Raw genomic sequence first — 23,531 nt, 5'->3', positions numbered from 1 at the left:
CCACTGATCAGACACTTTTCCCCTATGCTGTGCACAACTTCTCTTCAGCTTTAGCTAACATTACTGTGTTTATCTATTAAGGGAAATCCAATTTAATGGATGCCGTTAGCTTTGTCATTGGAGAAAGAACATCTAACCTGAGAGTGAAGAGCGCCCGAGAACTCATTCATGGAGCAAACATGGGGCAGCCGGTGTCCTCCACTGCCAGCGTTCATCTGGTATACTTTGAGGACAATGGCGAGGAGAAGACGTTCTCCAGGGTTATTGTAGGTATGGATTATACATGGAGAGATATGACGGGTAATACATGTATTGTGGGAGCCAATCGTGTACCTGGTACAGACTGATGGCTTCTCTGCGGATAAGGATAAAGCTATACAACATGGTTTGGAGGAAGGAGAAGCTCATAAATGCTTACAAATAGGACATAGGATGAATCTGCTGACACCAGGCTCATACTAGTTTTTGGTTTCGTCCTTCGGGTCTGCTTAAAAAGCAATTACAGGCGGAAATCGGCAGAGAGAAAAAGTCTTCTTCGCAGGGCTTTTCTCTCCGGTGATCGTAAAGAGGATTCTGCGGCAAAGTCTCCTACGACAACTCCAACCCAAGTGTGAATCCAGCCTGATTAATTTTGAAGGAGTTGTCGAGCCCCTTGAAAATTTTGACCGCAATCTTTCTATACCAGAGATCAGCCACCTTCGGGACTCCATCTGCTGTGAAACTACAACTCCCAACGTGCGCCATTCACTTCCATGGAAACTCCAAGAACAACAGAGCAAGTGTGCATGCTGGGAGTTGTAGTTTTTCAACAGCTGGAGTGACGAAGGTTGCCTACCCCTGTTCTATACAATAACACCCTAAGGATTGGTTCACTTCTGCGTTCGGAGATTCGTTCCCCCCTCTATAGCACTTTTCTCTTCGCGTTTTTCATGTAGAAACCACACGGACCCCATTATAGTCTATGCGGTCCACGGGTTTCCTAAGGTAACTGCTTTTTTATGCGGATTAGGTTTCCATTTGGGGAATCCCTGAACGGGAACCCATGTGCAGATGTGAACCGGGCCTAATACCCCCTGGTACTGGTGTCGCACCACTTTTGTTCCATCACATCCTGGTTCCCCCTCGGTTTCTGTATCCTGGCCTCCAGCAATGGCATCCCAGCAAGTGACCACCACAGCAATGACCTGTAAACATCAATTTAATCACTACTGTAGACGGGTAATAGGTCTGCAATGTCTGTGTCAGGACGTCATATGTGGATCTATCCTCAGTGCTCCGGACTGTTCATTTACATATTGTGAAATAAATGAATTACTTGGCAGTGGGGGAACAAATTTTGGACAAAGGTTACAGGCAGGTGAGCCTGACCGATCTGTGTTGTTGATCTAGTATGTATCACCCCGGTGGGTCAGTGGTATGATTCTGTGGTGAACAGTAATACCAAGCACAACCACTACTAAAATGATGGCGCTGTGTCAGGTAAACGGTACAGTGGTTGTGGCCCCAATGGGCGGGTGGCTTAGTGGTTGTGGCCGCCAAGGGTCTAACATCCCACATAGTAACAGTACATTTTTTTCCCTAGGGAATTCTTCAGAATATCGATTCAATAATAACAAGGTGGGGCGCGAAGCCTATCTGCTGGAGCTGGAGAATATCGGAATAATTGTAAAGGCCAGAAACTGTCTAGTGTTTCAGGTAAGGGTATAGCAAGCTGTAGGGCGTACAACAAGTTATTATGGGGCGGTGCATGGGTGGGATTCGTTTTTTAACAATAGTTAAATACACATGGTGTGTGGGATGTCTGGTGTATAGCGCAGTGGGGAAAAGATTACTACTTTAATAATTAAAGGGGCGGCGTGAGGCAAAGATATTGATGACTAGAGATGAGCAAGTACTATTCGAAACTCCCGTTTCGGTCAGTACGCACCCATAGGAATGAATGGACGCAGTCGGCACGCAGGGGGCTAAGCGGCCGGCCGCCGGCAAAGTCTGTGTGCCGGCTGCTTCCATTCATTCCTATGGGTGCGTGCTGTTCGAAATGGCCGTTTCGTATAGTACTCGCTCATCTCAAGTCGCTTATTGTCCTCAGGATCAGACCATGAGATGTTTCCTTGCAGACCCTCACCCTAATGACAAGGGTCATGGTGATGTTCAGTTCTGTACGTGACTAGTACTAATTTCTTCCCTTGTCATTTCTCTTTCCATCCACACAATGTCAGGGAGAAGTGGAGTCGATCGCTATGAAAAAGCCAAAAGAGAGAACTCATCTTTTTGAGCAAATAAGCAACTCCATAGAATTTGCTGAAGCGTATGAGAAGAAGAAAAAAATCATGTTACAGGCCGAAGAAGACGCTCAGTTCAGCTACACCAAGAAGAAAAACATAGCAGCCGAGCGAAAGCAAGCCAGGCTGGAAAAGGAAGAGGCAAGTTTCTTAAAGGGGTCGGGACTCCCACTGGTTAGGGGTTGTTCACATGGAGGAAAATTTCCTAGCTGAACATTCACCTTCAGGAATTTGAAGCTGATTTTTCCGCTTGTCTATATTCCATGTCAAACTCTGCACCCGCCATGCTGAATTTTTAGATGGAATCTGCCTAAAGACTAAGCATGACGCTCAAGGAAAAAAATCTGCATTTGACTCCCATTGATATGAATGGAGCCTTGTTTTCAGGTGGAATTTGGAGCTGATTTTGAGATGGAATCCGCCTCACATTCAGTGTCAAATTCCTCAGACTGAACATACACTTACAAGAATGGGGTTCTAAGGGGCAACACGGTGGCCCAGTGTTTAGCACTGCAGCCTTGCAGCGCTGGAGTCCTTGGTTCGAATCCCACCAGGAACAACACCTGCAAGGAGTTTGTATGTTCTCCCCGTATTTGCGTGGATTTCCTCCCATTCTGCAAAGACATACTGATAGGAAAAAAAATGTACATGTACAATCTACATATAAAAAACAGACGAAGAAAAAAAAGAATGGGCTCCTATGTTCCCTCTTTGAATAAAATTACAGTCACCCATGCACTCTCCCCCCTCCATTTTAGTGTCTGTTAGACTGATGAAGAAGAGCTGAGTACTGTACTTGGCTACCTACACCGGTCCCATAGAGACTGAATGGCGCTGGATCCCATCGTTGGACTCCCATTCTTGTGATTGCTTATGCTCCCAGAGATGGAACCTTAAGTAATCTGCATTCACAGTTTTTTAAAGGGGTTGTCCAGGATATAGAGATTTGATCAAGGAGGCCAGGGAAGGTGTAAAAATTAAAAAAAAAAATTACAAAAAAACACATACATGTCCCTGGCGCTCCAGTGTCTTCCACAGCGGTCTGGTCCTGCTCATCCTAGGGTTGTCTTCAAGTGGAAGTCTTGGCCACACGTGTTCACTATGGCCTAAGGAAAGGAACGTCGCTCGCACACGTCACCTGTAATGTCCCATTTCCTTTCCTGAGGCCACTGCCTTTCCTAAGGACAGACCAACATTATCAAAGTCCTGGGAAACCCAATTATAGGGGGGGATTTCTGGGACTGCAATGACTGTCGGGGCCTGTTGCCTAGGGGGAAGCGCCTTCCCAGATGTTGGACATGGAGGATGTGAAGAATTCACTGAGAAAGGGATTTACTGTACATAGAAAAAAAAAGTTTAACTCTTTAAAGGGAAATGACACAGATATGGCAAACAAGTCTAGGGCTTATTATAGTATATGGCCTCTGTCCGTAGTCTAGGGCTTATTATATAGTATATGGCCTCTGTCCGTAGTCTAGGGCTTATTATATAGTATATGGCCTCTGTCCGTAGTCTAGGGCTTATTATAGTATATGGCCTCTGTCCGTAGTCTAGGGCTTATTATAGTATATGGCCTCTGTCCGTAGTCTAGGGCTTATTATAGTATATGGCCTCTGTCCGTAGTCTCGGGCTTATTATAGTATATTTCCTCTGTCCGTAGTCTCGGGCTTATTATAGTATATGGCCTCTGTCCGTAGTCTAGGGCTTATTATAGTATATGGCCTCTGTCCGTAGTCTAGGGCTTATTATAGTATATGGCCTCTGTCCGTAGTCTCGGGCTTATTATAGTATATTTCCTCTGTCCGTAGTCTCGGGCTTATTATAGTATATGGCCTCTGTCCGTAGTCTAGGGCTTATTATAGTATATGGCCTCTGTCCGTAGTCTAGGGCTTATTATAGTATATGGCCTCTGTTCGTAGTCTAGGGCTTATTATAGTATATGGCCTCTGTCCGTAGTCTAGGGCTTATTATAGTATATGGCCTCTGTCCGTAGTCTAGGGCTTATTATAGTATATGGCCTCTGTCCGTAGTCTAGGGCTTATTATAGTATATTTCCTCTGTCCGTAGTCTCGGGCTTATTATAGTATATTTCCTCTGTCCGTAGTCTAGGGCTTATTATAGTATATGGCCTCTGTCCGTAGTCTAGGGCTTATTATAGTATATTTCCTCTGTCCGTAGTCTCGGGCTTATTATAGTATATTTCCTCTGTCCGTAGTCTAGGGCTTATTATAGTATATGGCCTCTGTCCGTAGTCTCGGGCTTATTATAGTATATTTCCTCTGTCCGTAGTCTCGGGCTTATTATAGTATATGGCCTCTGTCCGTAGTCTAGGGCTTATTATAGTATATGGCCTCTGTCCGTAGTCTAGGGCTTATTATAGTATATGGCCTCTGTCCGTAGTCTAGGGCTTATTATAGTATATGGCCTCTGTCCGTAGTCTAGGGCTTATTATAGTATATGGCCTCTGTCCGTAGTCTAGGGCTTATTATAGTATATGGCCTCTGTCCGTAGTCTCGGGCTTATTATAGTATATGGCCTCTGTCCGTAGTCTCGGGCTTATTATAGTATATGGCCTCTGTCCGTAGTCTCGGGCTTATGATAGTATATGGCCTCTGTTCGTAGTCTCGGGCTTATTATAGTATATGGCCTCTGTCCGTAGTCTCGGGCTTATTATAGTATATTTCCTCTGTCCGTAGTCTAGGGCTTATTATAGTATATGGCCTCTGTCCGTAGTCTAGGGCTTATTATAGTATATGGCCTCTGTCCGTAGTCTCGGGCTTATTATAGTATATGGCCTCTGTCCGTAGTCTCGGGCTTATGATAGTATATGGCCTCTGTTCGTAGTCTCGGGCTTATTATAGTATATGGCCTCTGTCCGTAGTCTCGGGCTTATTATAGTATATGGCCTCTGTCCGTAGTCTCGGGCTTATTATAGTATATGGCCTCTGTCCGTAGTCTCGGGCTTATTATAGTATATTTCCTCTGTCCGTAGTCTAGGGCTTATTATAGTATATGGCCTCTGTCCGTAGTCTCGGGCTTATTATAGTATATTTCCTCTGTCCGTAGTCTCGGGCTTATTATAGTATATGGCCTCTGTCCGTAGTCTCGGGCTTATTATAGTATATTTCCTCTGTCCGTAGTCTAGGGCTTATTATAGTATATGGCCTCTGTCCGTAGTCTCGGGCTTATTATAGTATATGGCCTCTGTCCGTAGTCTCGGGCTTATTATAGTATATTTCCTCTGTCCGTAGTCTAGGGCTTATTATAGTATATGGCTTCTGTCCGTAGTCTAGGGCTTATTATAGTATATGGCCTCTGTCCGTAGTCTCGGGCTTATTATAGTATATGGCCTCTGTCCGTAGTCTCGGGCTTATTATAGTATATTTCCTCTGTCCGTAGTCTAGGGCTTATTATAGTATATGGCCTCTGTCCGTAGTCTCGGGCTTATTATAGTATATTTCCTCTGTCCGTAGTCTCGGGCTTATTATAGTATATTTCCTCTGTCCGTAGTCTAGGGCTTATTATAGTATATGGCCTCTGTCCGTAGTCTCGGGCTTATTATAGTATATGGCCTCTGTCCGTAGTCTAGGGCTTATTATAGTATATGGCCTCTGTTCGTAGTCTAGGGCTTATTATAGTATATGGCCTCTGTCCGTAGTCTAGGGCTTATTATAGTATATGGCCTCTGTCCGTAGTCTCGGGCTTATTATAGTATATTTCCTCTGTCCGTAGTCTCGGGCTTATTATAGTATATTTCCTCTGTCCGTAGTCTAGGGCTTATTATAGTATATGGCCTCTGTCCGTAGTCTAGGGCTTATTATAGTATATTTCCTCTGTCCGTAGTCTCGGGCTTATTATAGTATATTTCCTCTGTCCGTAGTCTAGGGCTTATTATAGTATATGGCCTCTGTCCGTAGTCTCGGGCTTATTATAGTATATTTCCTCTGTCCGTAGTCTCGGGCTTATTATAGTATATGGCCTCTGTCCGTAGTCTCGGGCTTATTATAGTATATTTCCTCTGTCCGTAGTCTAGGGCTTATTATAGTATATGGCCTCTGTCCGTAGTCTCGGGCTTATTATAGTATATGGCCTCTGTCCGTAGTCTCGGGCTTATTATAGTATATTTCCTCTGTCCGTAGTCTAGGGCTTATTATAGTATATGGCTTCTGTCCGTAGTCTAGGGCTTATTATAGTATATGGCCTCTGTCCGTAGTCTCGGGCTTATTATAGTATATGGCCTCTGTCCGTAGTCTCGGGCTTATTATAGTATATTTCCTCTGTCCGTAGTCTCGGGCTTATTATAGTATATGGCCTCTGTCCGTAGTCTCGGGCTTATTATAGTATATTTCCTCTGTCCGTAGTCTCGGGCTTATTATAGTATATTTCCTCTGTCCGTAGTCTAGGGCTTATTATAGTATATGGCCTCTGTCCGTAGTCTCGGGCTTATTATAGTATATTTCCTCTGTCCGTAGTCTAGGGCTTATTATAGTATATGGCCTCTGTCCATAGTCTAGGGCTTATTATAGTATATGGCCTCTGTCCGTAGTCTAGGGCTTATTATAGTATATGGCCTCTGTCCGTAGTCTCGGGCTTATTATAGTATATTTCCTCTGTCCGTAGTCTCGGGCTTATTATAGTATATGGCCTCTGTCCGTAGTCTCGGGCTTATTATAGTATATGGCCTCTGTCCGTAGTCTCGGGCTTATTATAGTATATGGCCTCTGTCCGTAGTCTCGGGCTTATTATAGTATATTTCCTCTGTCCGTAGTCTCGGGCTTATTATAGTATATTTCCTCTGTCCGTAGTCTCGGGCTTATTATAGTATATGGCCTCTGTCCGTAGTCTCGGGCTTATTATAGTATATGGCCTCTGTCCGTAGTCTCGGGCTTATTATAGTATATTGCCTCTTTCTCCGTCCATCATCTACACATTATTTTGGATATCTGCAGGCCGATACCTACAAGAAACTGCAACACCAAGTGCGTGACAGCAAAGTGAAGCTCCTGCTCTTCCAGCTGTTCTACAATGAGAATAAACTGGAATCTCTATTAAGGAACTTAGAAGAAAAGCAGTTGGATACAAACAGCCAGAAGGAGCAGCTCACACAGTGTGAATCCGAGCTGAAGACGGCCAAGAGAGATCTAGGACGGATGAGCAGAGAACTGCAACAGATTGAAAAAGAAATAAAGTAAGTGGATACGTAATAGTATAGGAAGCTATCTCATAGCTATTACTAAAGGGATTCTGACGCTGTGTTTTGGGGCCGTAGCTACAGAAGGGTTTTCCAGGACTGAACTATTTAATGATCTATACTAAGGGTAGGACATGACTATCATGCCAAAGGTTTTCTGATACGCACACCCCAGTAGTGCCACCTTCAGTTCACAGGCCAGTGATGTCACCCCTTTATCAGGCAAATGGCTTTTTTGCAGCTCAGTCCTATTCAAATGAATGGGGCTGAGCTGCAGTACCAAGTACAGCCACTATACAATGTACGGTGCTGCACTTTATAAGCAAAGAAGAGATGATGGCGCTCGTCCAAACACTGCAGCCAATATTCTGTTTTTATTCTTTTAATAGAATTAAAGAGCTATCACTAAATAGTGTAAGACCTCAGTACATAAAAGCCAAAGAAAATACTGCCCACCAAATAAAGAAATGCGAGGCTACAAAATCTACCTTGAAGAATAATGAGAAGCGCTGCCATAAGCTGGAGCAGGAGATTGCGGAACTGGAGACGGAAATCAAGGCAGTCCAGGAGGCCTGGAGAGAATTCGAGAGGAGGGTCGAGGAGGAAAATGCCAGAAGACAGGTTGATGTCGAGTTGGAGCAAAGTCAGGTAATAGAAGGATTACTTATTAGATGGGGTTGGATGAAGTCACGTCGTCCCGTCTACTTCATTCACTATATTAGGTAATCTTTTCTATGCTTTGTAAAATAAGTGTTTCCTCAGAACTTGGCATATTACTCCTGCAGATAGATAGGTTAGTGTCACCAGAACCAGCATATCACCCCAGCCCTGCAGATAGAGAGGTTAGTGTCACCAGACCCAGCATATCACCCCAGCCCTGCAGATAGAGAGGTTAGTGTCACCAGAACCAGCATATCACCCCAGCCCTGCAGATAGAGAGGTTAGTGTCACCAGAACCAGCATATCACCCCAGCCCTGCAGATAGATAGGTTACTGTCACCAGAACCAGCATATCACCCCAGCCCTGTAGATAGATAGGTTACTGTCACCAGAACCAGCATATCACCCCAGCCCTGCAGATAGATAGGTTACTGTCACCAGAACCAGCATATCACCCCAGCCCTGCAGATAGATAGGTTACTGTCACCAAAACCAGCATATCGCCCCAGCCCTGCAGATAGGTTACTGCCACCAGAACCAGCATATCACCCCAGCCCTGCAGATAGATAGGTTAGTGTCACCAGAACCAGCATATCACCCCAGCCCTGCAGATAGATAGGTTAGTGTCACCAGACCCAGCATATCATCCCAGCCCTGCAGATAGATAGGTTAGTGTCACCAGAACCAGCATATCACCCCAGCCCTGCAGATAGATAGGTTACTGTCACCAGAACCAGCATATCACCCCAGCACTGCAGATAGATAGGTTACTGTTACCTGAATCACACAGTGTTTACCTCTTGCAAATTGCGGTCTCCTTTGTCACGATATTTGTTTTTGTCAATATGCAAATGAGCTCTTAGGAGCAATAAGGATGTGGTCATTGCTCCAAAGAGGTAAGCTACAACGTTCCCATATCTCCAAAGAGCTCATTTTGTTCATGAAGTCAGTATCACTGAACAATTTCACGCATTGTAATACTTGCCGTTTCAGCTAGATCAGTACAAGCTATTGAAGGACGCCGCAAGGAAGAAGAGCGCCATATTGCAGCAACAGCTAGAAAAACTGCAATGGGAACAAAGGGCAAACCAAGAGAAGCTGACCATAGACCAGAGGAGACAGAAAGAAATAGAGGTGAGACATGGTATTTCCTACATGGTAGTTCACACTGCTGGAGCCAGATCGCTTTGTGATAGTTATGGCTGTATTAATACGGACGACTTTCCTGCTCTATTTGCAGGGGAATAAGAAGTGTGTGGAGGAGCAGATTGAAGAACACCACAGGCGTGCAGGGAAGCTAGAGGATTACATTAACACGTGCATGTATGTATTTCATTGGCATGCAGTGTATTGTGTATTGTATCCACCTAATGGACTGGTGGACACTCACAGACACTTGAATGCAATACCCAAAATACAATACTACTGAAAGTATGGCAGATGAGCAGCAATTTTGTAAAGGTGGATAACCCCTTTAATTGTTTGTTTGGAGGGGCTTTCCTTATTGTTATTGATCCTTGTATGGAACATGTTTTACAGCAAAGCTCTGGAAGATCACAGGAGCCACGAGGAACAACTTGTCCATGAAATCGAAACAGGAAAGCAGAGGATGTCTGAGGTCAATGAGGAGCTGAACAGCACCATGAGCGAACTCCAGAACGCCCGCATTGATTACCATGAAGGAAGCCGTCAGAAGAGGAAAGCCGAAATCCTAGAGAGCATGAAAAGAATGTATCCTGATTCTGTGGTAAGAACATATAGGGCGAGTGTTAGTGGTGCAGCCCCAAATTATCTGTGCGACTGGTGCTGAGCATTAAGATATGGAATCATTTTTTTCTTGTCTTTCATATTTGAATATAGGTCATCAGTGTTTCATTGGTAGGGGTCTGGCACTTGGACCCCCCCCCTCTTCTAATAAAATAATAGGTGCAGTGTTGCAGCCCCGTCCTCTATACAAGGTAGTCCTCGGGTTACGACGTTTCGTGGTTATGACTAGAGATGAGCGAGTAGGTCCTTGCTAGTTGGGAGTGCTGGCAGCTTGCATTTATGCGAGAGCTGACTTTTTCTCATAGGAAAGCATTGGCCAGCGTTGATTGGCCAGTGTACAGCATTCGGCCAATCAACGCTGGCCAGGAGGTGGAGTCTAATATCAGACCACAATGGAGACTCCGCCTCCTCACAGACGAGCCTCTGGCAGAACCAGCGTTGATTGGCCGAATGCTCTACACTGGCCAATCAACGCTGGTCAATGCATTCCTATGAGAAAAAGTAAGCTCCCTCGTAACAGCAAGCTGCCAGCTCTCTCTGTACAGTACGTGATTTAGTGTGCAGCGGCTCGGAACCGAGGAAGACTGTACTGTATATGGTACAGTCTTCCTCGAGCCGCTGCACACTAAATCACGTTGATCCGTTCCTACGCAGTGTCGTATGGTACAGTTACGTATGTTTCCAACTTACACCAAAATTGGGTTTACGACGACGCGTAAGAATGTATCAACGTCGTAAGTCGAGGACGACCTGTATAGTTGTGACCTCAGTGTACGGCAGCTCTGCAGCTATTACTTCAGTACTATCGATATTCTATGCCGTGTAGGTTCTAGTGCTGGAGACTACGAGTTAGATGAGTGGTACCGAATATGGATTTCAGACCCCCACAGGTTAAATCTTGATGACCTATCCACATACTGTATATATAGTATATCAATTCTGCACTGGACGATCCCTGCTTTTTTTCATTTCCAGTATGGTAGATTATTTGAGCTGTGTCACCCCATCCATAAAAAATACCAACTTGCCGTTACCAAAGTCTTTGGCAAATATATGAACGCCATTGTCGTGTCTGCCGAAAAGGTAGCAAGAGACTGCATTCGCTTCCTCAAAGAAGAAAGGGCAGAACCAGAGACTTTCCTTTCCTTGGACTACCTGGAAGTAAGTTGTCATAGCCATGAGCTAAGATAATAGAGCGATAGGATCACAGCAGCGTTATAATCCGGCTCGTATGTCTATGTACAGATCAAGCCCATCAATGAAAAGCTGAGAGACATAAAAGGAGCAAAGATGATGATCGATGTGGTGCAATGCTCCAGCCCGTCACTGAGAAAAGTCGTCCAGTTTGTCTGTGGCAATGGACTGGTCTGTGAGACGGTAAAGGAAGCAAAGCATCTCGCATTCGACGGACCTCAGAGGCTCAAAGTAAGTGGTTTAACCCCCCGCGTGCCAGCCGCTTCCATTCATTTCTATGGGAGCGTGCCGTGAGTGTGCTGTTCGGAACGGCTGTTCCGAACAGTGTTCGCTCATCTCTAGTTTATATGTTGGTGCGGTAAAAAATGGCGTTCATTCCCATGGGGCCGTCTGCCATATAAGCCGTTAGTGTCAGGTACTGTATAAGGATACATGACGGACAGCAACAAATCATCATAGCGGTCCATGGAAAGCAGACCTATAGTGATGGGGTCCTGCTCTCCCAATTGGTGGGATTCTCCCAACAGAATTCAGAAATTTATCTTATACAGTGGGGGGAAAAAGGATTTAGTCAGCGACCAATTGTGCAAGTTCTCCCACAGGGATGTAAGTGACATCATAGGTGACCTCGACTATGAGAGACAAAATGAGGAGACAAATTCAGAAAATCAGTCTGATTTGGAAAGAATTTATTTGGAAATTTTGCTGGAAAATAAGTATTTGGTCAACAGACCTGTAAGGATCCATTCACACAGAGGTTTTTGGCGCTGATTTTGACGCTGTATCCGTGTCAGAATCCACATGGAAAAAAAAAAAGCCTCCCACTGACTTCAATGGCTTCCTTTTTCCGCTTTTTTCCCCCACCGTATTTGATAGGCATAAAATATACATTGGAACAAATGACTAAGAAAGTTTTTTTTAAAACCTGTTCTACTTAAGTAATATCAATGACTTTATTTTTTCCAGACTCTTTCTCTGGATGGAACTTTATTCCTGAAATCTGGGGTGATCTCCGGAGGTTTGTGCGATTTACGATTTAAAGCGAAACGCTGGGATGAGAAAGCCATCAATGAGTTAAAAGAAAAGAAAGATTCTCTGATGAGCGAGCTGAAGGTAAGTGCGCGCCGCTACTTTATCACCTCCTTTTGTTCTATTTATTGCTATTATTGACTTATTTATTTTTCCTTGTAACTTAGGACTTAATGAAGGTGCGGAGGAAGGAGAGCGATCTAAAAGAACTCCAGGCACAGATACAAGGAACGCAGACTCGCCTGAAGTATTCCCAGAGCGAGCTAGAAGTCATTAAGAAGAAACGTCTCGGCAGCTGCTTTGCGGTAATGAAACCTTACTACGTGTCACTGTGCCGAAACCGAGGGTCTCAAAGGGGGATATGTCTTATATATTTTTTCCATGGAGTGGTAGGGTGCGTGCTCCGGAGCATCGATCTCCACACAAGTTCAGCACCGTTCCCCTGATCAATGCGGATTCCGCTGGTCAGAACCCGAGCGATCCGCCCTTTAGCCAATATCCTCAGATAGTATCTTCACCAAGACTGTCCAACACCTTCTGTTCAGTAGGAGGTCAGAGCGACATTTTGGCATCTTCATGTTTTATTTAAAGAAAAATTTTTCTGATACGTTTCACCTGCAGGAAAGATCCAGGCTAGAAAGTGAGATCTCGAACATCGCCTCCCACATCACCATGTTAGAGGAAGAGCTTCAAAGTAGAAGAATCGAAATTGAAGACCTTCAAGAACAAATGAACAAGGTTACTCAATATGTCTTTACAATATTAGGGTGTTACTGGTGTCTATTGCTGTCATCCATCACAGGATAAGAACAACGGACATTCAAATGCAGAACCCTTACTTTGTGTGTACGTCTGCATTCACCCTCCTGTATAAAATGGAAATAAACTTTCCATTTTTATTAAGATCATCCTCCCTCCTTCTTCTTCCTCTTCCTCTTCTTTTTTTTTTATTTTTTTTAAAGAGAACCTTTCCTGTCCTGTCCTCCTGCACATGCGGTTTTATGTGCTGCTACAAATCCAGCATTGCATTGAATTCAGAGCAGAGCGTTGTCGGCTTTCCCGTTCTGTTCCCCCGTGGCTGGTGATATCGGTGCCATTAGTTTTGGCACTGATCTCTACACACCGTCAGAAGGGCGTTCCTGACAATCTAGCGGTATATAAAACCGTATGTGCAGGAGGACATGAAAGAACAGATGGTTCTAGGCCTAACACAGTCCAATATGTTCATATCTTTCCTTAAGGTGGAGGATGAAGTGTTCAGAAGTTTTTGTGAAGAGATCGGTGTGCTTAACATTCGGGACTATGAGGAGGAGTATTTAAAGCAACACCAAGAAACTGATAAAAAGAGGTAAATTTATCTGAAATCCCATAGATAGTTCTTAATACAGGGTGCCAATATGGATTAGATGAACCACTGCTTGTAACAGGATTGGCCAGCTGTTTGCTCTGTACTATGGGGCCCGTCCTGATTGTCCCCCAGCGGATTCCTCTATATGCCATAAGCTACTTCTGTGTACACGACCGGAAACAACGAGCATTAGGGTCGGGTTGGGAGGACTCGCTGTAGGTTGAACCACTGTCTAAGATGTAGGGTCCGCTTTAGTTGCTGTTGATGGAAGGCAAACCAAGTTCCCCGGATCTGGGCATTGCATTGTACAGTGACGTTCGGAACATTTATATCGATTTTCTCCTGTTGCCATTTTCTAGGCTGGAATTTGAAAACCAAAAAACCCGCTTAGAAATTCAGCTGGAATACAGCCGGGAACTCGTGAAGAAAGAGACAGAAAAGATGACAAAGCTGAAGGAAAGTCTGCGTAAAGAAGAGGAGGAAATAAAGAAGCTGAAGAAGGTAGCGTACACGTCTGTGCGAGGAGACGTCCTACTCTCCAGCTGCGGGATAGTCACTTTTGCCACATTGAAAACGTCTGACTTGCTATTTTTGAGCTCAATATTGAGTCTACGACACTAAAACATGGAATGGAAATGTAAATATTAGTTTCCTCTGCAGCATGAAAGTAGTAAAGGCTCGGTCAATAGAGAACACCACGTGAAAGACGTCTCTGTCCCTGACACATAAGACATCTGCTGGACGTCTGGGGCTATGTGTACAGTTAAAGGGGTTTTCTGATAACACAATGTTCCCCCTGTCTATAGGATCAGGGGTAACTTGCTGGTTGGTGGGGATCTGTCTACAGGACTGGGGCGCTTTGGAACAGCAGACAGATCCATTTATTCCAGCAGGAAAGCTAGAGACAGCCAAAATACAGCCCTCCACTATGACCAGTTGTCCCACTATGAATGGAATGGTGGCGGCTTCTCGGTCCCTTGCTCTTCTCAAAATTGCATTGCAGAGAACCATAGTTTTTGTGATTGGACCGCTTGGACCACCGATCAGCAAATTACTCCCTGTCCTGTGGGGCTAGAGGATATCTTTGTGTTACCGGAGTACCCCCATCTTCTAAAGTGATGATATATTGTTAGTGATTGGTGGGGGTTTGACATCTGGGACCCCTACCAATCCAGAGAATGAAGGGACTTCAGTACTGATTTAGTAGTAGAGCAGCTTTAGTCTCCCTCTTACATGTTAGCCGTATGGCGGCCACCAATTCAGAAAGAATTGTAGGAGACGATAAAAATATTAGGTGTGCTGGGTGGTGGCCATTGGGGGTATAGCTTGGGAACCTTCTCAAACTACAACTAGCCCCCTTTGAGGATAGGTCGCAGGCAGCGCTATTATTCCCAGACGAGAAGCCCAATGTAATACGGTTATATAATCCCATCCTATTATACAATACACATAAACTCACATTTCTCACTGTAATCAATTGACTTCTATCATGTAGGAGGAGAAAAGAATTCGCGTTGCTGCGGATGAAGCTTTATCTGAACAGCAGCAGCTCAAAAATCAGGCGACGCTCAAAAAGTCAGAAGTCGGGGACGCTCAGAAGTTTGTCGAAGACGTGCGAAAGAATCTCCTGAGTATAAACAGGTAGTGAGCCGGATCTCCAGTACTGTGGCATCTCACATGTCTGGGATCTCTAGGATACAAAGGTGTCCGAGCTTGTAGATATCTGTATACCACCTTCTTCATGATTAATGTTCCCTTTAGGGACGTGGGCAAGAAACAGAAAGAAACCATGGTAGTGGAGAGCAAGATAGAACAGAGAAGATTAGAGAGACACAACTTACTTCTGGATTGCAAGGTGCAGGATTTGCCGATTAATCTCCTCGCCGGGTCCCTGGATGATATAACGGAAATGGAGGTAAATGTTAAAATATATTAATTACCAAACTCATTAACCCATCTACATCAGTTTTCTGAAGTATATGGGCGTAAATGAGTCGCCTCTTTGATACAAGGCCTTCTCTAAGTGCGAAAGGTGCAGCACATCCCCCGTTCTGCACCTCACTCACTACTTGACATATCATACTAGTTATCTGGCGTGAGTTATACCAGATCCTAACATAGCTCACAGGCCTGAGCACGATTCACGAAGAGGCCGGAACCTCAACAGGGGCAAGGCACGTCTGATGTATGAAGAGTGGCCTACGAAAAATCTAACCCTTATGTATCTTACTGGCGAGTATAATGCGGTGTTGTGTTTCAGTTGGACACAGAAAGTGACAGCACCCCGGCCACCGCCGACATCTACGAAAGAGAGAGGAACATTCACATCGATTATAGTGACCTGTCTGAAGACTTAAAGGTATAGGCGTTGATGTATCTGTATAAAAGGGGAGGGGCCTGTTTTTACATTTATTTTTTTGTATCAGTTACAGTATATACACTCGTTGCAAATCTTCTAGACTTTACTAGAGATGAGCGAGTACCGTTCGGATCAGCCGATCCGAACAGCACGCTCGCATAGAAATGAATGGACGTATCCGGCACGCGGGGGGTTAAGCGGCCGGCCGCCGTCAAAGCAGAAGTACCAGGTGCATCCATTCATTTCTATGGAGCATGCTGTTCGGATCGGCTGATCCGAACAGTACTCGCTCATCTCTAGACTTTACATATCTCATAACAGGATATGACATCATAGGATGAGAGCAATGAACTTTAATGGTGACTGCTTGGCTTTACTCTGTGAAAAATGGAAGAAGCAGAAGAACGCTTCCTTTTTACATTAGAGTGAAGGAACCCTAGAGGGATAAGAGCCATTAATGTCCGTTGCTCTCATCCGTCATAGGACATTAATAACTATAGAGCTGACGTCTCCCATAGGTAGATTGAGTTATAGATATGTGGATTAATGTCTGCTCTTCTATCTATTCGAGCAAATTTTATCTGTAACATAAAGTATAGAAAGGCCTTCTACAGGCAAGCGTGGTGTGCTTAAAGGGGTTGTCCAGTTTTAGACCAATATTAAGAGACGTGTTATTGTTTGTAGAATGACAAGTTGCACAATTTTCCAATATACTTTCTGTATCATTTCCTCACGGTTTTCTAGATCTCTGCTTCATCCACTCTGCTTACACCCTGTGGATACAGATCAATCATGGTCATGTGATGTATGGACATGGTTATGTAATATACAGTCCATGGTCATGTGACATACGGTCCATGGTCATGTGATGTCTGCTTATACAGGCAGAATTTTATCATTTAAAGAAGTTTTTCTGGGATTTGATGACCTGTCCTTGGGATAAACCAATAATATGTGATTGGTGGGGTCAGACACATGATTTGTCACATTCTTCAGTAGAGTTGCAGCTCAGTCCCATTCAAGTGAATAGTGCTGAGCTGCAATACCAAGCACAGCCACTACTATGTCTATGGCACTATGCTTGGTAATCAATAAAGTGGCCACAGTGCTTGACCGAACACTGAGCCAGCCGATCTGTCTAGTGGGGGGTCTTTCACCCAGCACTATATAACCTAAGGGCAACCCATCAATATAAAAGTCCCACAAGACCCCTTTAACCACCATGCAGGGCAGGGAGCGCCGATCCGTATAGAAATGATGGACCTATATAGATGAAAGTCATGTTCTGTGTATGTACGAGATACCAAGGTGAAGATATTGTATCCCATTGTTGGCTTTCACATAGCAGGATGGTAACCTGGGACTTGTAGTTGCACAGTAAGCGGGCATTGCAGGTAACATCCTTGTTACGTGTATTATAAAGGCATGTAAGCCATAGTGTTTTCATTCGCTGACAGCAAGCAGTTTTAGGGGATGGACTGAAATACTTTGGGATTTTCATTATTATTCCTTTATAGTAACAAAAATCCTCTAATTTGTGTATTTATTGAACTGTTCATCGATACAGAACCTGACAACAGACAACGAAATATCTGCCGAACTGATGAAGATGCGTCAGGAATGTATCGGCCACGAGAACAACCTCCTGAAAACGTCCGCTCCAAACCTAAAAGCCGTAGAAAGACTGCAAAACGTCACCGGCAGGTTCCAAGAAACTGCAGACGGTAAAACGAATTGTAATAACTTTGTATTTCGATCGCCTATAAAGGCTTTGTGTATGTATGGTCAGGACCGGAGGGCGACACACTGAAGACGCACATAATGTGATGGGTTAGATTGGGATGTACACGCTAACCTTGTGTGCTGCAGGGGTTCATCTATGGTATCTGTTACCTACCTCAGCCTACAGTATGTTTTACTTGTTTTGGCCCCCATGGGAGAACAATGTGGTACTTCTTTGTATGACAGGCCTGGGACCCTTTCTTAGACTCCTGGCTGTCATAGGGATAGGATGGCTTGCGGGAGCCGTCCTGCAATGGTAAAGTCATGGGGCCGGTGGGAATCGGCTCCTGAACACTTCAGGGGGGAATAATGTATAGTATAAGTTCCGGGTTTCCGCTGGTGTAATACAGCAGAGACCCACCCAGTGGCTAGGGTGGCTGTCATCTTTAAAGAACTGGAATCCGTCATACCATTACAGATGTTGAGAAAGGGTTAAAGGGGTTTTCTGGGCCCCATCAACATTTATATTAGGCTTCGCTCACATCGACGTCAGAGCATGAGATTCCATCGCAAATTCGACCAAAAATCAATAGGTATAAAAGTCTTGCAGAACACCTGGCGGCCCCATTATAGTCTATGGGGTGTTAGCGGGCAGGCTCCCCGTCGTTTGCATCTGCAACAATGGGGAGCCTGCACCATAAAACCCTATAGACTATAATATGGAGAGCAGACGTAAATGGGAACCTTCCCTTACTGATTACTAATCCGATGGCTGCCTTGTAGAGACGAGCGCCGCGGCCGCCTCACTGCTTACCAAGCACAGTGCTGCACATTGTATTGTGTGAACAGGCCACGTGACCAATGAACCTGTCACATGACCTGTAATTCGGAAGCGGCACTCAAGGGTCTAAGACTAGGTGATCGCTCAGTAAGTCCCAGAAAACCCCTTTCCACGTGGACCTGAATAGAGATGTGGTACAATGCACCTTAGTCGCCAGGTAAGCGGTCAGACGCCGCCATTCCCGTCTGACGGTCCGTCTGTTTATCTCTCCCCTAGCTTTTGAGGCCAGCAGAAGGAAAGCGAGTCTGTGTAGGAGGGAGTTTGAGCAGGTGAAGCTCAGGAGATACGAGCTCTTTAGCCAGTGTTTTGAGCACGTGTCTGTAGCGATCGATGAGATCTACAAGAAACTCTGCAGAAATGCCAGCGCTCAGGTTTGCCCCGTTATTAGTTACTGTGTTTAGTTACCGTAAAGTAAAGAGCATATGATAAGTAACAGAGGACGTAATGGATGACATCGCTGAATAGGTAGAGGTGATCAATAGACTGCAAATTAATAGATATCTGCCAGTAGTCAGTGACGCCGCTGTGTGTATGAATGCAGCAGGTATGGGCAGCAGAATACAAGCTTCTTCATAGTACCGAGCACAGTGCCACACATGCCATAGTGGCTGTGCTGGGTATTGAACAGGACTGTGCTGCTGCCGTACCATGTGACCCATCAACCATATAGGTATACAGGTCACTTATAAAGGGATCAAGGGAACCCCCTCAGTATAGTATATACTGTACTTATGTGTAACAATGGCTTTCAGTTCCTAGGTAGTATCATTCCAGTTCTACATGTCCAATATCTACCAACTGGAGACAACCATACACATAAGACAACCAGCCAAGGGTTCAGCCATCTTTTCTCTGATGTGTATGGGGGCTTTAACAGGTGGACACATCTGCCACAACCAACTCTGCCACAACCAGCTCAATACAACTTACTTTAATGGGACTGAGCTGCAGTACCGGGCACGGCCTCTAGTAAAGACATCGCTGGTCAAGGGAATGCGGCAGTCGCAGGAGTATTACAGCCCTCATTAACAGTGAAGATCTTCTTCCAAAATGCCATTAGGTTGCCACACACAGTTTACAGTAGGCACAATATACGCCAGGCCCCACCATAGGGGTGTATTAGATGGTGGTACATACATCCCAGACCTATGTATAGTCCCTGTTCCTTCCGTGTATTAGGTGGTGGTACATCTTATCCCAGGCCTGTTTATAGTCCCTATTCCATCTGAATCATTGCCAACCATGAACCATACAGAACCTGAGCCGTTCTGAATACAGAGCATGGAGTGAGATAGACGTTCTAAATCTCCTTTTCTTAGGCCTTCCTTAGTCCTGAAAATCCGGAGGAGCCTTACCTTGATGGGATTGGCTATAACTGTGTCGCCCCAGGAAAGCGGTTTATGCCGATGGACAACTTGTCTGGAGGAGAGAAATCTGTGGCCGCACTTGCTCTTGTGTTTGCGATCCACAGGTAAGACCAATCCGATGTACTGTGGTTATCAAATATCCCTGCAATCACCACTAGGGGGAGCATGTTGTCTATTGTATTTACAAAGTTAGCTCCCCCTAGTGGTGGCAGCAGTTGGACAGAATGTTTTCCATTTGCATACAGTACAGGAGATTGGACGCTCCGCATGACATAAATGGGGATTTAACGCCCTACCAAAGTACATCTATATACTGATAGTCCACCTATATACTGATAGTCCACCTATATACTGATAGTCCACCTCTCTTCTGTAGCTTTCGTCCTGCCCCTTTCTTTGTCTTGGATGAAGTCGATGCAGCTTTGGACAACAGTAATATTGGCAAAGTAAGTCACTATGTATTAAATCTGACATTGCCTCTTCATGTGATGGGTAAGAGTCCGACACCCAGGACCCCCACTGGTCAGTGGTTTGAAGTGGCGATAGCCCCTTCCTGTGCCGATGATGTCACATGGTACATCAGCAGCTTAGTCCTATTCAAGTGTATGGGACTGAGCTTCACTATATAATGTATGGTACTGTGCTTGGTATTCTGTGTAGACACCGCAGTACTTACCTATAGGCTGTGGTCTCTTCAACCAGCTGATCTGTGGAGGTCCCAGGCATATATTGATGGACAATCCTAAGGAGTTCCAAAAAAGAACATTAACTCTCACAGCGCTGTACGTTTAGTGCTCGGTATTTCAGTCACTACAAGTGAATAGCCGTGAGCTGCAATACCAGCCACAGCCACTACTTGGTATATGGCGCTGTTTCTGTAAATAAAACAAAATTAAGCTTTTCCCTTTTGCGAGTGGGGGAATCAAACACGTTATATAGAGCTGCTCTATCCTATTCTATAGTCATGGCTAACCAGTACAACTGTGCGACACTCCTTGGTCATCTTGGTCGTCGTAGAGGGAACCGCAAAATGGCCTCTGGGCAGTGGATTATCCCCTGACTACACAGTGACCTAAAACACAATCCTCCAATCCAATGTGACCAGAGCCTTGTAGTGACCCCGCTGTATCTGTCTCTAGGTCACCAGTTACATCAGAGAACAGTCCAGAGAGTATTTCCAGATGGTGGTGATATCGCTGAAAGAAGAGTTTTATTCCAAGGCCGACGCGTTAATAGGAGTGTGCACAGAGGTAAGAACTGGCCGAACGTCCGTATACAGGAGATAGTATATACACATTACTGGAAGGAGAGATTCATCGCCGCACTCATTTCTAGACAAATTTCTAGTTGTTGTTTTTTTATGTGTTATTAAGATTGTATATTTGGAAGACAATACATTTGTATAATAAAGCACAATGGGGAGATTGATGAGGACTAGCAGTAACAACCCCAGCGCCGGCAGAGGGGGCACCTTATAGGTGACAAGGGACATACCGCCTCATACGTGATGTGCACCCTCTGCCTGGAGAGAGATCTAGGTCTGCTCAGAGCTAGTGTAGATATCAAGTATCATTTATGCTGTGATGCTGAAAAGTGGTGAGGGGGGAACGGAATAGAGAAAATGTGCGACTATATGCCTCGTACACTAAAACACTTGACATACAAGGGAGCAGTGACAGGAGAGGAACATTAACTCATGAGTGACAGGATGAAGTAAAAAGATGAATATTAGATCTAAGAATGTGCCAATAAACGTTTCTCATGATCATTTGTGTTAATAATTGTTTAAAGATCACCCCAATAATATCAGGAACAGAGAACTATATAGAGATAAGCGAATACTCCGACAGAACTGGCTGTGACACATCATATTTATACACAGAGTAGCATAGAAGGTTATAATACACACCTCAGCTGCTGCAGAACCTCATAGTACACACCTCAGCTGCTGCAGAACATCATGATACACACCTCAGCTGCTGCAGAACATCATAATACACATCTCAGCTGCTGCAGAACCTCATAGTACACACCTCAGCTGCTGCAGAACATCATAATACACATCTCAGCTGCTGCAGAATATCATAATACACATCTCAGCTGCTGCAGAACCTCATAATACACATCTCAGCTGCTGCAGAACCTCATCATACACATCTCAGCTGCTGCAGAACCTCATAATACACACCCCAGCTGCTGCAGAACCTCATAATACACACCTCAGCTGCTGCAGAACATCATAATACACACCTCAGCTGCTGCAGGACCTCATAATACACACCTCAGCTGCTGCAGAACCTCATAATAAACACCTCAGCTGCTGCAGAACCTCATCATACACATCTTAGCTGTTGCAGAACCTCATCATACACATCTCAGCTAATGCAGAACCTCATCATACACATCTCAGCTGCTGCAGAACACCATAATACACACCTCAGCTGCTGCAGAACCTCATCATACACATCTCAGCTGCTGCAGAACCTCATCATACACATCTCAGCTGCTGCAGAACATCATAATACACACCTCAGCTGCTGCAGAACATCATAATACACACCTCAGCTGCTGCAGAACCTCATAATAAACACCTCAGCTGCTGCAGAACCTCATAATACACACCTCAGCTCCTGCAGAACATCATAATACACACCTCAGCTGCTGCAGAACATCATAATACACATCTCAGCTGCTGCAGAACATCATAATACACACCTCAGCTGCTGCAGAACATCATAATACACACCTCAGCTGCTGCAGAACATCATAATACACACCTCAGCTGCTGCAGAACATCATAATACACGCCTCAGCTGCTGCAGAACATCATAATACACACCTCAGCTGCTGCAGAACATCATAATACACACCTCAGCTGCTGCAGAACATCATAATACACACCTCAGCTGCTGCAGAACATCATAATACACACCTCAGCTGCTGCAGAACATCATAATACACACCTCAGCTGCTGCAGAACATCATAATACACACCTCAGCTGCTGCAGAACATCATAATACACACCTCAGCTGCTGCAGAACATCATAATACACACCTCAGCTGCTGCAGAACCTCATAATACACACCTCAGCTGCTGCAGAACCTCATAATACACACCTCAGCTGCTGCAGAACCTCATAATACACATCTCAGCTGCTGCAGAACCTCATCATACACATCTCAGCTGCTGCAGAACCTCATCATACACACCTCAGCTGCTGCAGAACCTCATCATACACACCTCAGCTGCTGCAGAACCTCATAATACACATCTCAGCTGCTGCAGAACCTCATCATACACATCTCAGCTGCTGCAGAACCTCATCATACACATCTCAGCTGCTGCAGAACATCATAATACACACCTCAGCTGCTGCAGAACATCATAATACACACCTCAGCTGCTGCAGAACATCATAATACACATCTCAGCTGCTGCAGAACATCATAATACACACCTCAGCTGCTGCAGAACATCATAATACACACCTCAGCTGCTGCAGAACATCATAATACACGCCTCAGCTGCTGCAGAACATCATCATACACACCTCAGCTGCTGCACACTTCTTATTTTTTATATAAAGATGAGGGAGCTTGATATCGGTGGATAGGTAATGACTTTTTATAGGAAACCCCTTTACGTCTTCTATCCTTCTTTTTCTCCCCAGAGTGAAGATTTAGCCAGCCAGGTTCTGACTTTGGATCTCACTGTGTATGAAGATGATGACGAGGAGGAGGAAGACAAGGAGTCTGGCAAGAAACCCTAA

At 44.8% G+C, this 23,531-nt stretch overlaps 1 protein-coding gene across 1 annotated transcript; it reads left to right on the top strand.

Annotated features, from left to right (window-relative positions):
* The first annotated feature begins 74 nt into the window (after positions 1–74).
* On the top strand, positions 75–23,531 carry SMC1B (structural maintenance of chromosomes 1B). The gene is made up of 24 exons (XM_075275912.1): positions 75–270; positions 1,583–1,695; positions 2,220–2,423; positions 7,232–7,470; positions 7,863–8,121; positions 9,127–9,267; positions 9,374–9,456; positions 9,673–9,880; positions 10,876–11,061; positions 11,146–11,325; positions 12,061–12,207; positions 12,291–12,428; positions 12,745–12,861; positions 13,365–13,471; positions 13,831–13,972; positions 14,967–15,112; positions 15,233–15,386; positions 15,732–15,830; positions 17,398–17,554; positions 18,610–18,764; positions 19,713–19,864; positions 20,137–20,206; positions 20,900–21,010; positions 23,433–23,531. The coding sequence occupies exons 1-24, from the start codon at positions 96–98 to the stop codon at positions 23,529–23,531; spliced, it is 3,582 nt and encodes a 1,193-aa protein (XP_075132013.1). The 5' UTR covers positions 75–95.

This window comes from Leptodactylus fuscus, chromosome 5 (genome assembly GCF_031893055.1).
Source record: "Leptodactylus fuscus isolate aLepFus1 chromosome 5, aLepFus1.hap2, whole genome shotgun sequence".
Lineage (NCBI taxonomy): Eukaryota > Metazoa > Chordata > Amphibia > Anura > Leptodactylidae > Leptodactylus > Leptodactylus fuscus.
Note: the sequence above shows the minus strand (reverse complement) of the source record. Positions and strands in the feature narration are given on the sequence as shown.

Coding starts and splice junctions, on each gene's coding strand:
- SMC1B (XM_075275912.1), top strand. CDS start 96: ATGGATGCCGTTAGCTTTGTCATTGGAGAAAGAACATCTAACCTGAGA. Junction 9,268..9,373: donor GGAGACAGAAAGAAATAGAG/GTGAGACATGGT, acceptor CTCTATTTGCAG/GGGAATAAGAAGTGTGTGGA. Junction 11,326..12,060: donor ACGGACCTCAGAGGCTCAAA/GTAAGTGGTTTA, acceptor TATTTTTTCCAG/ACTCTTTCTCTGGATGGAAC.